The sequence below is a fragment of the Phodopus roborovskii genome, unplaced genomic scaffold (assembly GCF_943737965.1).
Source record: "Phodopus roborovskii unplaced genomic scaffold, PHOROB, whole genome shotgun sequence".
Lineage (NCBI taxonomy): Eukaryota > Metazoa > Chordata > Mammalia > Rodentia > Cricetidae > Phodopus > Phodopus roborovskii.
In genome coordinates, this window is record NW_026126459.1 from 24,529,714 (window position 1) to 24,544,824 (window position 15,111).

General features: G+C 51.0%; 1 protein-coding gene across 1 annotated transcript; it reads left to right on the forward strand.

Moving 5' to 3' along the window:
- Positions 1-420: 420 nt before the first annotated feature.
- Positions 421-13,692, forward strand: Krt7 (keratin 7). The gene is made up of 9 exons (XM_051189948.1): positions 421-783; positions 2,051-2,262; positions 4,205-4,265; positions 6,104-6,199; positions 6,554-6,718; positions 7,518-7,643; positions 9,873-10,093; positions 13,028-13,062; positions 13,409-13,692. The coding sequence occupies exons 1-9, from the start codon at positions 475-477 to the stop codon at positions 13,564-13,566; spliced, it is 1,383 nt and encodes a 460-aa protein (XP_051045905.1). The 5' UTR covers positions 421-474; the 3' UTR covers positions 13,567-13,692.
- Positions 13,693-15,111: the final 1,419 nt, after the last annotated feature.

Below are 15,111 nucleotides of genomic sequence, written 5' to 3' on the forward strand. Positions count from 1 at the left end.
TTAGGCTTCTCTAGCCAGTGGGTGAGGGGTTTCAACTTTCTCAACTGGAGCTGAAGTTTGTCCTTTTGTTGAAACTGGCTTCCCTGCTGGCCTCAGGAATCTGGGTATTCACTCCCCAGGCCTGTTCCAGGAAGCCTTCCCTGCCAACTGTAAGGCAGTCTCTTTGAGATCCAGAGATTTCTGAACTGCGGGTGTCTGAGGTGGGGGTGTCCCAGGATGGCGTTTTTGCATCCTGCATATATTTCTGGCCTGGGCCGAAAGTCTGGGCGGCGGCTGGGGGCGGTGCGAGGGCAGTAGGCGGGCCCCATAGGCCCCTGGCGACAGAGAAAGGTGGCCAGCGGCCAGTCCCGCCCTGTCCCCACCTGTGTGTGCTCAGCAGCCTGTCCTGAGGGATAAAAGGTCGCAGTCTGCCTGGGGTCAGTCAGTTCCCGCTGCTCTTCAGCCGCCCCGTCTAGCCAGCCACGTTCAGCTGCTATGTCCATCCACTTCAGTTCTCGCTCCACTGCCTTCCCGGGCCGCGCTTCCCAGATGCGCCCGAGCTCAGGCCGTGCTGGTGGCTTCGGCAGCAGCAGCCTCTATGGCCTGGGAACCTCTAGGCCGCGCTTGGCAGTGCGCTCCACTTATGGGAGCCCGGTGGGCGCTGGCATCCGAGAGATCACCATCAATCAAAGCTTGCTGGCACCGCTGAGGGTGGACATCGACCCTACCATCCAGCAGGTGCGCCAGGAGGAACGTGAGCAGATCAAGACCCTCAATAACAAATTTGCCTCCTTCATCGACAAGGTAAGGCCATATGACCCAGGCCCAGCCATTCCCTAGCGGTTCATACCTGACAGGCCTGCATCGGTCCTGCCCTAGAAGGCTGGGCTCATATCTCCTTCCTCTGGCATCTTTGGTGGGCTCTTTGTAGTACTTTTCCTTACACCCTCCAGTCTCCTCCAGCATCCCTCCCTTTCCTCGAGGATTCAAGGATTGCGGTCTAAGATCTGTCCAGCTTTCTTGGTTGATTGGTTTGAGGTCTCTGGGGCTTTGGAGCACCTGTGTTACAGATATGAGGCTGGGAGCTTTCCAGGCCACACCCAGCAGTTAGTCCTTTGCTGTCTGGGTCCCCTTCCCTGAGTGGAAGTGATGGGGAGTGAGGAATAGGGTGGAATGGCTATCCCTTTCCAGTGGAGAGAATGATGTGTCTGAGATAGAGGCTGAGAATAAAGGCCTGGGGGTGGGAAGCTCCTGCCCCCCCCCATCTGCCTGTTCCTCTACTTTCCTTTGCTGGTAGGAGGTGAGGTCACCGGTGCCTTTGGAGATGGGGAAGATGGCTGGTGAGGGATAGGGACTGAGTTGAGGGACCTTTGATAAGAACCCTTTTAAAGCTATGCTCCCTGGCAGTCCATTCCTGCCATTCATGGGCTCCTAGGGGTGAGAGGCAGACCCAGGTCTCAGAGAAGGGAGCCAAGAGGAGTTGAGGCCTATAGTCCTACAGAAGCCCTTCCCCTACTCTCTGCTACCCAGATTCCTGCCTTGATGCTGGGCTGGACCATCCTAACCCAGTTCCTGGCTCTCCAGGCCACTGGTTTCGGGGCAGCTCCTCTTGTCTCCCATCATCAGGCTGAGCGTTCCCTTTGGTTCTGGGATGGGTGCCAGGGCTTCTTTTCTTTGGTTTGATCCTAACATGCTTCCCTGAGGCCTGACTGGAGGAAAGAGGAGGAGAGAAGATATTGAGGAAGAAAGAGAAGTTGCAGCCTGGAAGGAGGGGGCGGTCCAGTCAACAGCCTAACACCCTCTCACCTCTAGTTTCAGAAAAGAAATGGGCTATTTAAAGGGCAGAGATAGAGCATACCATTGAAGCAAAATTGGCTAGAAATCCTGATACACCACTGAACCAAGCCCACCTACTCCACATCTCACACTTGAAATGGGGTCCTAGAGGGGAGGAGTGAGCACTGGGGACAATTGGTGGGTATGTGGGCTCTGCCTGGTGGCTCCAGACTGTTCAACACCTGTGGTGGTGTGGTCTGGCTGCTCAGGCACCTCCTCTTCCACACCTCTCCAGGTGCGCTTCCTGGAGCAGCAGAACAAGATGCTGGAGACCAAGTGGGCGCTGCTGCAGGAGCAGAAGTCCACCAAGGGCAGCCCGCTCCCCCGGATCTTTGAGGCCCAGATTGCAGGGCTGAGACAGCAGCTTGAGGCGCTGCAGCTGGACGGGGGCCGCCTGGAGGTGGAACTGCGGAGCGTGCAGGATGTAGTGGAAGATTTCAAGAATAAGTAATGTCCCTGGTGCCACCTGGAGGACCCCAGCCCTGGGACACTGTGCCTCTCACTCATAGGCGCTCTGCAAGTGTCACTGGTTCAGGGGTCCAAGTGCATACCTGCCCAGTATTAGAACTGCTTAAGTGATGCCTTTTGCTGACACACTCCCTGCCTTGCCTCTCTCCCTTCCCCCTCAGGGGATGTTGCTGGGGCATTCTGGTCATTCCACCCCCACCCCACCCCCTGCTTAGTCAAGAGAAATAGCACAGTCTACCCTGACAGTCCTGGTTCCTTTTGGGTGCCTGGCTAAGCCTCAAGGCCTTGGGTGCCCGAGACAGAAGGTATCCCATGATAGAGTGATTTAGAACTTGAAGTCCTCTCAGATTATTCTAGAACAGCCTCCCCGGCCCCCATGCAGATGAAGAATTGGAAACCAGACAGTCTATGGGTCTTAGTTGAGATTGCTGCATAGTGGGTGACAGGAAACTTGGTTTTGAATTTGGGTCCCTAACTCCCAGATGTGAGAAGGAAAGAAAGAGATGGGAATGATGGTTTTGAGTGACAGGGCAAGGCTTAAGGCAGAGCCAGGGAAGAGGCTGCCAGAGACAGGACTCCTGGGGGTTTGTGGACATGCCTTTGAATGCTCCTGTGGGTTTTTCCCCCTCCCTCACTGATCAGAAGCAAAGCCTAAGGCTTGAGCTGGGCCCCACCCTGAATCCCTGTTACTGGGCATTGGGGGCAGTGGATGTGCTCTGTGGTTGTGTGACTAAGCAGAGCCAGGCATACCGGCTCTGACTGGAGGAGAACAAACAGGACCTCTGGGGAGTGTCTCCCACCAGCTGCTTCCCTTGGCAAAAGTCAACAGATTCATCCCACAGTGGGTGGAACCAGATAGGAGTAGGGCAAGGGGATTCTGGGTAGCCAGCCAGCAACCCCTGTTGTCAGGCATTCATTCAGCCTGCACCCATCTCCCCTTAGAGCACCTGGCTTCTATGGAGCCAGGCTGAGCTCTAGGAAGAGGGTGAATGAGAAGCTGGCAGCAGGTACAGGGAGGGGCATGGGTGCTCTGAGAGCTTCAGCCAGTGCATTTGGAGCCCAGCAGCCCAGCAGTGCAGCACCAAGGCAGGGCATCAGATAGCCTTGCAGATTTGTAGCTTCTGTGGTATTGGAGTGGCACTCTGCCCACATGAATATTCTGAGACTGGGTTTCTGGTTGGCACTCTGCTTCCTACCAAAGCTATTGCCACTCTGTGCAATTCCTGTGTGCCAGGGAACCTTGTTTCTTCACTGCTACCTTCCCATTGCTTTCCTTGGATTCCCCACATACACACCAGAACAAGCTAATGCACTCTTCCAAAGCCAGATGCCAGCTCCTCGAGAGGAAGAGGGATTTGGGAGAAAAAAGGATGCTGGCTAACACCCAGTTCGGACACTCCATATGTTCTCTGTCCTGATTCTACAAGCTTTCCCCATTTGAACTTCCTCTTTGCACCTCAGGGGTGGGCCTAGCTAGAAGTCAAGGCATGTGCAGTGGAGTTAGCTGCCAGGCATTAAGCCAGGGCTTTGTCCCTTTGCAGCACAGTGACCCGGATAGGTGACTTGCCTCTGTGTTTTCAGCTCTGATGATTATAGTACTGTATTGTAGGGCTGTTGTGTGTGTGTGTATGTGTGTGTGGGGTGGGGTGGGTGAGTTATCCCACAGAAGTGCATGCCAATATAGGCCCCATAAAGCAGCCCCTGAGCGTGGCTATTTCCCACCAGTAGATGCAGCCTTTGGCTTCTAATTCACATGCATTTCCTGAGCCCTTCCCTCCATGCTGGACTGTCTGCATGGAAGTGAAGAAGTTAGTTAGGTTTTGTAGCTGTGCCACTGGCTCTCTTAGGTGTGTTGCTGAGTGTTGTGTGTGGCTGTTCTGAGGCAAAGCTGGGCCATGACCACGCTCCTCCCTCATTGCAGGTATGAAGAGGAAATCAACAGGCGCACAGCTGCAGAGAATGAATTTGTGTTGCTGAAGAAGGTGAGGGGTGGTGGCTCTGGGGCGCTGTTTCACACACAGGGTGAGACCAGGCAGGGGCTTCGTACCCCAGGACTAGGCCCATGGTCAAGGCCTGCCTTGGATTAAACAGAAGGGAATGATGAGCTTGGGGAAGTCTCAAAACCACACTGGAGTAGTACAGCCTGTGTCCACATGCCCTTCGTTCATGCATGCTTGTGTGTGCCCCCTCTCTGTCTCTGTGCATGTGTGTGCTTGTGTGTCTCTCTCTCCCTATTGCTTTGTGTGTGTATGCACACTCGTGTGTGTATGCACACTCGTGTGTGCCTCCCCCTCCCACCCCCGTGTGTGCCTTTCTGTGTGTGTCTCTCTCCCCCTGTGTGTGTGTGTGTGTGTGTGTGTGTGTGTGTGTGTGTGTGTGTGCACTAAGACCAGAAGATAGAAGTTTGAGAGGGAGGTCTTAGGCTCACGTAAGAAAGTGTTTTCTAGGAGTCAGAAACATTTACCCCAGACCCCATGGCTCCTGGATGACCTCAGATGTTTGCAAAATAAACAATAAACTGTCTTCAGTCAGGAAGAGCTAGAGATGTGCAAGTGTCCTTTGGGAAGCTGTAGGAGTGTCGTAGAGGGATTTGTGCCACCCACCTTTTAGAATTCTGAGTCCAGACCCTTTCTCCAAGCAGTTCTGTATTCCAGGCCCTGTTGCAGGCATTCACCATGGCCATACACCAGGCCCTTGAAGACTCACGAGGTCAACCCAGAAAGAGTAGGTAGAAGAGTGAGGAGGCTAATCTTCCTTGGCAGCTTGACTGGACTTAGAATCATTTAGGAGTTAATGTGGTACTACACACCTTTCATTCTAGCCCTTGGCAGCCTGAGGCAGAGGTTTGCAAGCTGGAGGCCAGCATGGACTACACAGTGCATCCCAAGCCAGCCAGAGCTACATAGCAGGAATCTGATTTTTAATTATTATTACTGTTAATCATTTGTAACATTGGCGAGGCACATTTCTGGGTATGTCTGAGAGGGTGTCTCCAGAGAGGGGTAACTGAGTGAGGAAGCCATGGCCCTGGACAGAATAAAAGGGAAGAAAGGAGGGAAGGAAGGAAGGAGGGAGGGAGGGAGGGAGAGAGGGAGGGAGAGAGGACCAGAGCTAAAAGAGCATCAGAACTCACTCTCCCTCTGCTTCTGGGCAACCATGATGGGAGCTGACTCTGTAGTAACCAGAGACTAAAGTCTTCCAGGTTTTCTTTGCTGTGGTGCACGGAGGCTTCTGAAACCCAGAACCTAGACAAATCTTTCCTCCCTTACACTGTTTCTGTTGACATTTTCATTTTGGTTACAGTGATTTAAAAGCACTAACAGAAGCTTGGCTCCTACCTGGGCTGTAACCTGGGTTCACCAGCCTTAGAGTCACCCAGTACTTCTAGTGCAGCAGGCCAGCTGGATTTGCTCATCATTACGAGAGTGAAGGGGGATCTGAATGATTGTAACTCTGCTCATACATGGACTAAGAGGTTGAGGCATTCAGTGTGGAAATGACTTGTTCTGGGTCACACAGCCAGTGTGCCTGAGCCAGGATTGTGTCCACACCAAGAACCTTTTGGGACCTGGGCACATGTTTGGTTTGGAGCTCAGGGTCTCTGGACTGAAGGTGTTGGGGAGACAATGCTGGTTATGGGGTTGCATGGAAATGCCATCCATTCAGCATGCAACCTAAAGGACCAGGGAGGAAGTTTCTGGGGAGGCAGGGCTGTTTTGTCCTAAAAAACTGGGCAGGATTGACTAACTTGCTCTTATTTCTACTGCCTGTTCTCTGTCTTGAGGGCATGGTGTCACTCTGTCCCATCTCTCAACCCCAGGACGTGGATGCTGCCTACATGAACAAGGTAGAGTTGGAGGTCAAGGCAGATAGTCTGAATGATGAAATCAGCTTTCTCAAGACCCTTAATGAGACGGTGAGTTCCAGGGTGGGTGGCATGTCATCTTCTAGCCTTAGGAAGGAGATCCACTGACTATCTGGCAGGAGTTGGGCCAAGGCTAGGTACCCTGAGGGGACCTCACAGGAGGAGCTGTTGTGTGCACCACATTGTCTCTTAATCCTACCACAGTCTTCTATTTGAGATGCTAGCAGCCAGGGTGGGCAGAGAACTATTCAGCATGTGTTGCATCTGTGCCCCTCACTGCCTGGCAATTCTGCCTACTTCAGGCAGAATTCTTTTTCTTTTCCTAGGGGAGGTTCCAGTGTAGTATGGGTACATGGATGGATCATGTCCTAGACATGCATCCAATGTCCTGTCTGGTCCCTGCAGGAGTTAGCAGAGCTGCAGTCCCAGATCTCAGACACATCTGTGGTGCTGTCCATGGACAATAACCGCTCCCTGGATTTGGATGGCATCATTGCTGATGTCAAGGCCCAGTACGAGGAGATGGCTAACCACAGCCGGGCTGAGGCCGAAGCCTGGTACCAGACCAAGGTGTGTGGTCATTTGGGGTCATCTTTTTTCCTTCTGCTAGGCTCTGAGTGGCAGCTCCTTTTCTCCTCATCTTGTCTCCAGCCTTCATGACCTGGCAGGCACCAGTGATTAAGGCAGTGGTATGCTCTGGAGTTCAGGATGAAGAAGGCTAGTTCCCTGCCTTAGGTTTGAGCCCAGGCTGATGGGGCAGAGGAAAAGGAAGGAGACACATATTGATAATAGTTCAGTGTCATAGTGCTAATCAGGCAGGGCACACCTGCCCAGGGCTAGGTCTTAAGTGTTCTGTCACTTTCACATGTTTAATCCACAGAATATCTATTTTATGTGCATCACTGTGGCTGCCATTCTAAACATGAGGCACAGAGAGGTTAAGTGAATTTTCCAGCTCACACAGCTCACAGTAGGTGAAAGAGTAGGGACTAGGTCCTGAAGTCTAGTGTTTTAGGAGCTGGAAGCTCAATTGTTTCTAGAGGCAAAACAGCTGAGAGCAATCTGCTAACGAAATGGGAGGGACATGGGCTAGAGCAGTGTCACTAAAGGAAGCCAGAAGCCAGGTCTGAAGGGTGCTTAGGGTGTGGAGCCCAGCAGTGTGCGGGTGTGGGTACAGGTACAGCCTTGGACTCATGCTAGGAGTGGATGGAGACAGCCCTGTGTGGGGGGTTGGGTAGTAGTGGTGGCTGGGAGGTGACTGCCTTTCCTGGGAATGTAGGCTGGGAGGGAGTTTCTGTGGGTGGGGAGAAGGTCTCTGTGGCTGGCAGTAATGGTCCATCTTGCCATAATTGTGTTCATGGCCTTTCAGTTTGAGACCCTTCAGGCACAGGCTGGGAAGCATGGAGATGACCTGCGCAACACCCGGAATGAGATTGCGGAGATGAACCGCACCATCCAGAGGCTCCAGGCCGAGATTGACACTGTGAAGAACCAGGTGGGGACCAGCCCTCTTGCTGCCTCATTCCTGCTTTGTGCGGGTGAGAGGCAGCTAGCCAGCCAGGTCAAGGTCAGGAGGAGTCTGGGAGGTCTGGGCCCAGGTGGGTGCAGCTCATCTAGGCCCCTAGTGAGACCTACAGGGTGGAATGTTTTTGGCCAAGACCTGGTTTGGGGTTGAAAGTAAGTCATGGAAGGGAACTCAGGTTGCCTACCGAAGGGGAACCACTCTGACACTGAGCCTTCTGCTTGTCCCTAGCCCTGGGCTCACAGCACAATCACAAATCCTTACATGCCCTACTCCTGTCTTCTCTCTGAACAACACCCCTTCCTCCTTTTGCTCAGGCCATGCTAGCCTGCTTCATGAATCTTGCCTTCGCTATTCCTGCTCCAGGGCCTCTCATTCCCCCTGGACTGTGATTCTCCCAGCTCTGTCTATGGCTTTTTGCTTTATTATCCATGGGATTTAGGACCAGAGTCCCTTTGAGGGGGTTGGCTTCTTCAAACACCCATCTACTACACCAGCAACCCATCTGAAGTTTGTTGAAGCACCTTCTACTGTCTGGAGTGTTCAAGGTTATTAAATTATTGAGTGTGTTCACCCCACCGGAATTGCATGCTCCTTGGGAGTGGAACCCTCTGTCACACCATGGGGACAGAAGTCTCAAAGGAGGGCCTGAGAGCACATGCATTTTGTTGGAAGTTGGGATTGGGGGTGTTGATGAGGGAAGGGTCCCCTAAGTGCCAATGTGGTCAGGACAGTTCAGCCTGAGCAGGCATCTGCAGTGGGGGTGGGCAGAGGATGCATGCAGCAGCCTCAGCAAATATTTCACTGAACTGGGGTGGGGATGTAGGAGTGATTTACCCAGTAATACCTTTCCCTGAGTCCTGTAGGCAGGTTTATACACAGGATAGCTGCTGCCTTCTGGGTTGGATGCAGAGCTGTGAGTATCCCAGGGAAGCAGCCAGGCCTCTTGGCCAGAACAGGAAGCTCAGATTAATGAATGGTCCTTTCTCAAACCGCATAGCCTTCACCACATCCATGAACTTTCATGTGTTATTACTCAGAAGGCAACCGCCACCGAGAGCCTCAAAGAGTTGGGAGGGGTCTCTAGAGGCAGGAGATTGGCCCTGCCTGGTCCAGGGAACATAAGAGGACGCCACTAAGTGGTACCCATGGAATAGAGACTTGAGCTGAAGGAAGAAGACCCTAGGATGGAGAGGGGCCCTCCTGAAGAACAGAGAAGCACTGGACTGGAGTGTGGGGGATGGGAGAATGAGACAGCTCTTGTTAGTGGCCGTGTTAGCCACCTGCCTACCCATGTGGTAAAATGGCATAGAGAACCAACTCAGTGGAGAAAGGAATTAATCTGGCTCATGGTTCTAGTCTCTGGTCATAGTATCAGATCAAAGCCCTCTATTTGAAATATTCACATCTGGTGCTGGTTTCTTATTTTTTTTTAAAAATATCTTTTAATTAAAATGTAATCACATCACTTCCTTCCCTTTCCTTCCTCCAACCTCTCCCATGTCCCCTACTTAGTCTCTCTCAAATTGCTGGTTCCTATTTTGAAGGCATCTGGTTCTTGTCATCTACTGATATTTGTGACCCAACTGGGATTCCCTGTCCTTGCTTCTCTGGCTAGGTGTGGGTGGGTGCTAGGCTTTACATGTTATAGTAACATTGACTGAGCACCTGGTGTGTGCTAGATAACATGTCAGGGCTCCGTGTGTCTTTTTAAAAAGACTTTAAAAATTTTAAGATTTTTGTCTTACGTTTTATTTTATGTGTATGAGTATTTGGCTTGAATGTATATCTGTGTATTCTGGGACTGGCCTTATGGACAGTTGTGAGCTACCATGTGGGTGCTGGGAATTGAATCTGAGTCCTCTGCAAGAGCAACAAGTGCTTTTAACTCCCAAGCCATCTTTCCAGTTTCTCATCTCTCCTTACTCTCACAGTATCCCTACTGAATAGATGCTGTAATCATTATGCTTTTAGAAAGAGGAGACTTTGGCTTGGAGGGGTTAATCCTTGTAAGGCTACACTGCTAGAAAGTGGCAGTGGACCCTCATATCCTTGAGTTTAAGCTTCAGGATTCCATGATATTTGGGGGACTAGGTAGGGTCAGTGAAACCATCTTAAGCAAGATTGACTGGTGCAGTATGGGTTGGCAGGAAGGTAGTGGTCAGCTATCTACTCTGCTCATGATTTCACTATTGCCCACAGCGTGCCAAGTTGGAGGCCAGCATTGCTGAGGCTGAGGAGCGTGGGGAGCTAGCACTCAAGGATGCTCATGCCAAGCAGGAGGAGCTGGAGACCGCTCTGCAGCAGGCCAAACAGGACATGGCACGGCAGCTGCGGGAGTACCAGGAGCTCATGAATGTTAAGCTGGCGCTGGACATCGAGATCGCCACCTACCGCAAGCTGCTGGAGGGCGAGGAGAGCAGGTGAGAGGTGCAGGCTGGCAGAAGGTTTTGGGGATCAGTGAGGTCTGGCCTTGTTGTTTATACACTTACAGGCATCTCCTAGGTTCCCCTCTTTTGCAGGACATAGGGTGGGAAGGACAGGGTGCACAAAGTTCATGATTGCTGCTTAGCCCTTTTTGGAAACGTCCTTCTAGATGGGAAGGCCATGTGGTAAGTCCCTACTTAAGCAGGGCCATTAGCAAGGCTATTAAAAAACCATTTATTTCTTGGTATGGTATATGCACACACGTGTGCACAGGTTCCTACATCCAAGTTGATGCTTGGAGGCCAGAGGAGGATGCCAGTGTCCTGCTCTGTGCTTATCCCATCTCCTGCTTGCTCCTCCATAGCACCGAGGTTACAGGCATGTGTGAGGCCTCACCTGGCTTTTTAATGTGGGTTCTAGGGACTCAGATGCAGGTCTCCATGCTTGCTCAGTAAGTGCTCTTCATCATTGAGCCATCCCCCAGCTCCTAGCAGGCTTGTGATCCTCAGCTTGTTTTCAGGGAGGCAGGTCACAGGCATCAAGCATCACCTCCAGAGGGATGTGGTTCATTTAACTGAGGGCAGGGGTAGTGTACAGCCCAGGCCTGCTGACAGCTGGCTAGGCTGTTTTCCATGGCTAACTGGGCTACCTGTATGGCACTCAGTGTGCTGGGTGGATGTACTCTGTCCCCAGAGCTAATTGCATAATCACCTGCAGTGACCTAGAAGGCTGGCAGGGGCTGGGCTGGCTTCCTTAAGGATAGAGCACTTCCATCTGAGGTTGGTTTTGTTCTTTGTGGCTGCAGGGCCTGATTTGGACAAACGAAGCTGTGCCCTGGGAAGGTTAAGGGTTGGGGAGGTGAGAAAAGCAACCATATTGGCAAAAGCATGGGAGTAGACTCGGTAGTCTTCATTTGTTAGAACCCAACATAGAGTCAGCTAATATTTAAACCATTTTCTGCCTTCTGGGAGGAAGGAAATGCGTTCACCATGGAGATAAATGCCTGCAAAGGGAGCACAGAAACCTGGAACATTTACTTTTTTTTTTTTTTTTTTTTTTTTTTTTTAACATTTTTTACTTGCACTTGAAAAAGCAATGTTAAAAAAACATTTGTTTAGAGAGAGAGAGAATGTGTATATGAGTGTATATACATATATGTCACAGCGTGTGTGTGGTGACCAGAGGAGAGCTCTTGGGAGTATGTTCTCTCTTTCCACCATGTGATTGGATTTGGGTTGTCAGGCTTGGTGGCAAGCTCCCTTACCTGCAGAGCCACCAGGGACTTAAACTTTTCAAATGCTAAGTTTATTGGAGAACTTTTCGTGCTCTGTGTGTGTGTGTGTGTGTGTGTGTGTGTGTGTGTGTGTGTGTGTAAGTGAGGATTAATGGAGTGGAGACAGGAAGGTATGGATGTTTTGGGGCAGGAGTGGGGGTGTGTTGGGGCAGAACTTTTGGTGGTAGGAAGAGGAGGGAGAAACATGGTTTAGAACATAGGCCAGAGTAGAAGAGGGCCCATTTACCCTATTTAGTAATATTTATTACCCTATTTATATGTACTTTGATTTGCTTCCCTGACTTCTTTGTGAGAATCGGAACTGAACATTGGAGGCATCTGGAAGACAGGCTGTCCCACAGGCCATCCCACAGGCTGTCATACAGGCATGTCCCACAGGCATGTCCCACAGGCTGTCATACAGGCATGTCTCACAGGCTGTCCCACAGTCATGTCTCACAGGCTGTCCCACAGGCATGTCCCACAGGCTGTCATACAGGCATGTCCCACAGGCTGTCATACAGGCATGTCCCACAGGCTGTCATACAGGCATGTCTCACAGGCTGTCCCACAGGCTGTCTATCACACAGGCAGCCCCATCTGAGAGGCCTCTCAATATCTTCTTAGCCTCATGGGGCCCTGATTCTTCCTAGTTTTAGGCTCTTAACCCCCTGAGCTGTTCCTGGGCATATCAGGGGCTGTGGCTCTGAAACCTTCATAATTGTTTTGAGTTTGTAGTCTTTGAGATACAATGTTGCAAATATAGTCACAAGGTCAATATGTACTTAGAATTAAGGAAGAATTAAATCAGTCACTGTAACTTGGATGTCAGGTCTGTCCCAATGAGTCCTAAGACATGGAATTGCTTCTTGGTGGCACCCTGCCCTTGACTGCTTCAACTTCTAGCAGTCCCCACCATTGGATCCTGCATCCCAGAAGCATTCTGAAAACTGGACTTTTCCCTTCAGTTTGAGGCTGCTGAGGCCAGCAGATTCTCATTGCCCCTCCCCTATGAAAGTGTCTGTCCCCCCTGCAAAGCTAACTGACTATGAGTCACCAAACAAATAGACCCAGCTGTCTCAGATTTTTAATTTCCACTGCAAGACCTGTTTCAGGCCCACAGGCAGCTGAAAGCCACCCGCCTTTCCCCACCCTGGAAGTCCTGGCTGGAGCCAAAGTCAATCAGTCAACAATCAGTAATTATTTCAGCACCTGTTAAGTAATTGCTAGTTCCAGGTCTCATGCTAGGGGCTGGAGACAGGAGTCCAAGGGCAGCATCCCATTTTGAGAACTTCTGGTGAGGAAGGGCAGGCCTGCTTACAAATACTAAGCATGGTAACCATTTCCCAAGCTCTAGCTGTTCAGGGCTTATAGGGAAATTGCATGCAGCAATCTTCACAAACAAACCTGTCATCTTAGTTCTAGAGGTAGGCCCAGTTTAGAGATGGGACATGAAGGCTCTGGAACTTTGATGCAGGTCAAAGTTGAGAGAGGGGTCTAAGTGGGGCTTCTTACTCCTACTCCTCAACCATTTTGAAACAAGGCTAAAGACAAGCTGGGAACAAGAAGGGAGGGATAGAGATTCTGGTAGGGTCTGGAGGCTGGTGCCTGCCAGTGAGAGTGAGGGCCGCCTTTTAGACCTGTCTTCTTCTTCCAGGTTGTCTGGAGATGGAATGGGCCCTGTGAACATCTGTAAGTTCTCGGCTACCCACTGAGCTGTGTAGACTTAACTAGCTTTCTAGCATGGTAGACTGGCCCAAGGGTCCTGGCTTGGGGGGTTGGGAGCCTCCCCTTCCACACAAAGTTCTGGCAGGTTCCATGGAAGGCAGGGGTGAGTGTAAGGGGAAGCCAGGTGAGGGAAGGCTATGAACCTCTCTGGAGGGGCCCCTGCCACTGTCAGAAGTTTCTTTTAGGTGGGTGAGGGGAGTTTTTAGGCAGGAGGAAAGGGACATCTGTGGCAGGAAGGCGGGCTGGGGAAGGATGGGTTCCCTGGGTAGGGGAATATGCACTAATCAGACCCTCTTCTCTTCTCTTCCAGCTGTAGTAAATTCTACTGGGGGCAGTGGCAGCAGGCTCATCTTTGGGGGAACCATGGGCAGCAATGCTCTGAGCTTCTCAAGCAGTGGGGGGCCTGGTGGGCTCAAGGCCTATTCCATCAGAACCACATCTACCACCCGCAGGGGCCCCCACAACTGAGCACATATAACTAGGCTTGTGGGCTTGGAGAGTGCCCATACCCCTTTGCCCACATACAGGAGGACCCATCCTGCCTCATGTCCCAGCCCCAAGACTGGAAGATGGTTTGAAACTGCTGCTGGTTTTAATAAAGTTCTCTGAGTGAGCTTCATCAGCTAGACAGGAATGATGTGCACAGGGAGCAGAGGGTATGGTTTGCTCAGGGCTGGGCTTCAGATTGACAGGGGTGTGACTCTAAGGTACTGATCCCCTATCCAGGGGATCCTTTTAGATAACTCTGTCTCATGTCAAGATGACAGAGAACTAACCAGCACACCCTGTCCCAAAAGATAGAGGAGAGTATGCAAGGAAGACACTTGTCATTGACTCCTCTTCATATACTCACATACATATACACATGCACAAACATATATTATACACACATGCACACACATGGCACACACAAAACACTCACACACATGCATGTACATACATATACTACATATTCACATGCACACACACGTGACACACACAAGCACACACATGCATACATATGCACACACATATACTACACATACATATGCACACACATGCATACATGCTCATACACATGTGCACATATACCACACATGCTCACACATATGGCTTATGCATGCACACACTCTTTCTCTCACACACACATGCACGCAAATATTACACATACATACACAGCTCTTATTAGAAGAAGGCTACTAGAGCCCCAGAGTCCTGTGGTCCCATGAGTTGACACTGTGTCTTTGCTGCTGGCCGAAGAGTATCAGAGGGAGAGGATTACATCAGCTACACCCTTGTCTAGCAGAATCAGTTGACTGCTCATTGCACACAAACATGGAAACATTCAAAGGTGTACTCATATCCTCTAGGTTCTGACCTGTTCCCTAGTCAGTGCGTGGTGTCATAGTTCGGGGTCTAAGATGAACTTTCTCCTGTTTCTTTGGCCCATATCCTTGTTGGGATCAAGTTATTTTCTCCAGCATGGACCCACTTCAGCTGCACAGGAGCACAGGGTGTGGCAGAGCTGAAAAGGCAACCCTGACATCTCAGGAGCTCTGGTGGGGCCCAGACACAGAGGCCACTTCTTGACAAAGATGCTGCCAAGACCTGGCAGTCTAGCAGTCCATTGCCATCAATTGACTTTTAATTCCTTGTAGATGAGTGATGTAGTGATCATGGATGTGATCAAGGCCCAGAGAGTTGGGATGAAGGAGGGGAAGGCAAGAGGCTTGCAGGAGCCTGTCTGGGGTCACCTAGCAAACTTCAAATGGAGCAGCCAGCATTGTCCAGCTGGCTCATAATTCTTTGGGCTTTAAGTTAGGCATCAGCAGTGACTAAGGTCTTACCTTCTACCAATAAAAGAGGTTGGGAGATGGGGATGGAGGAGAGTAGGACAGCAGAGGGGCTGGTGGACAGACACCTGCCCCATGGGAGTGGTAGCTAGTGTGTTCTAATGCAGAGATGGACTCTGAGGGAGCTGAGTGTCAATGGTTCTTGCTTTTCAGCTTCTTGAGATCACTCTACACACTGCAG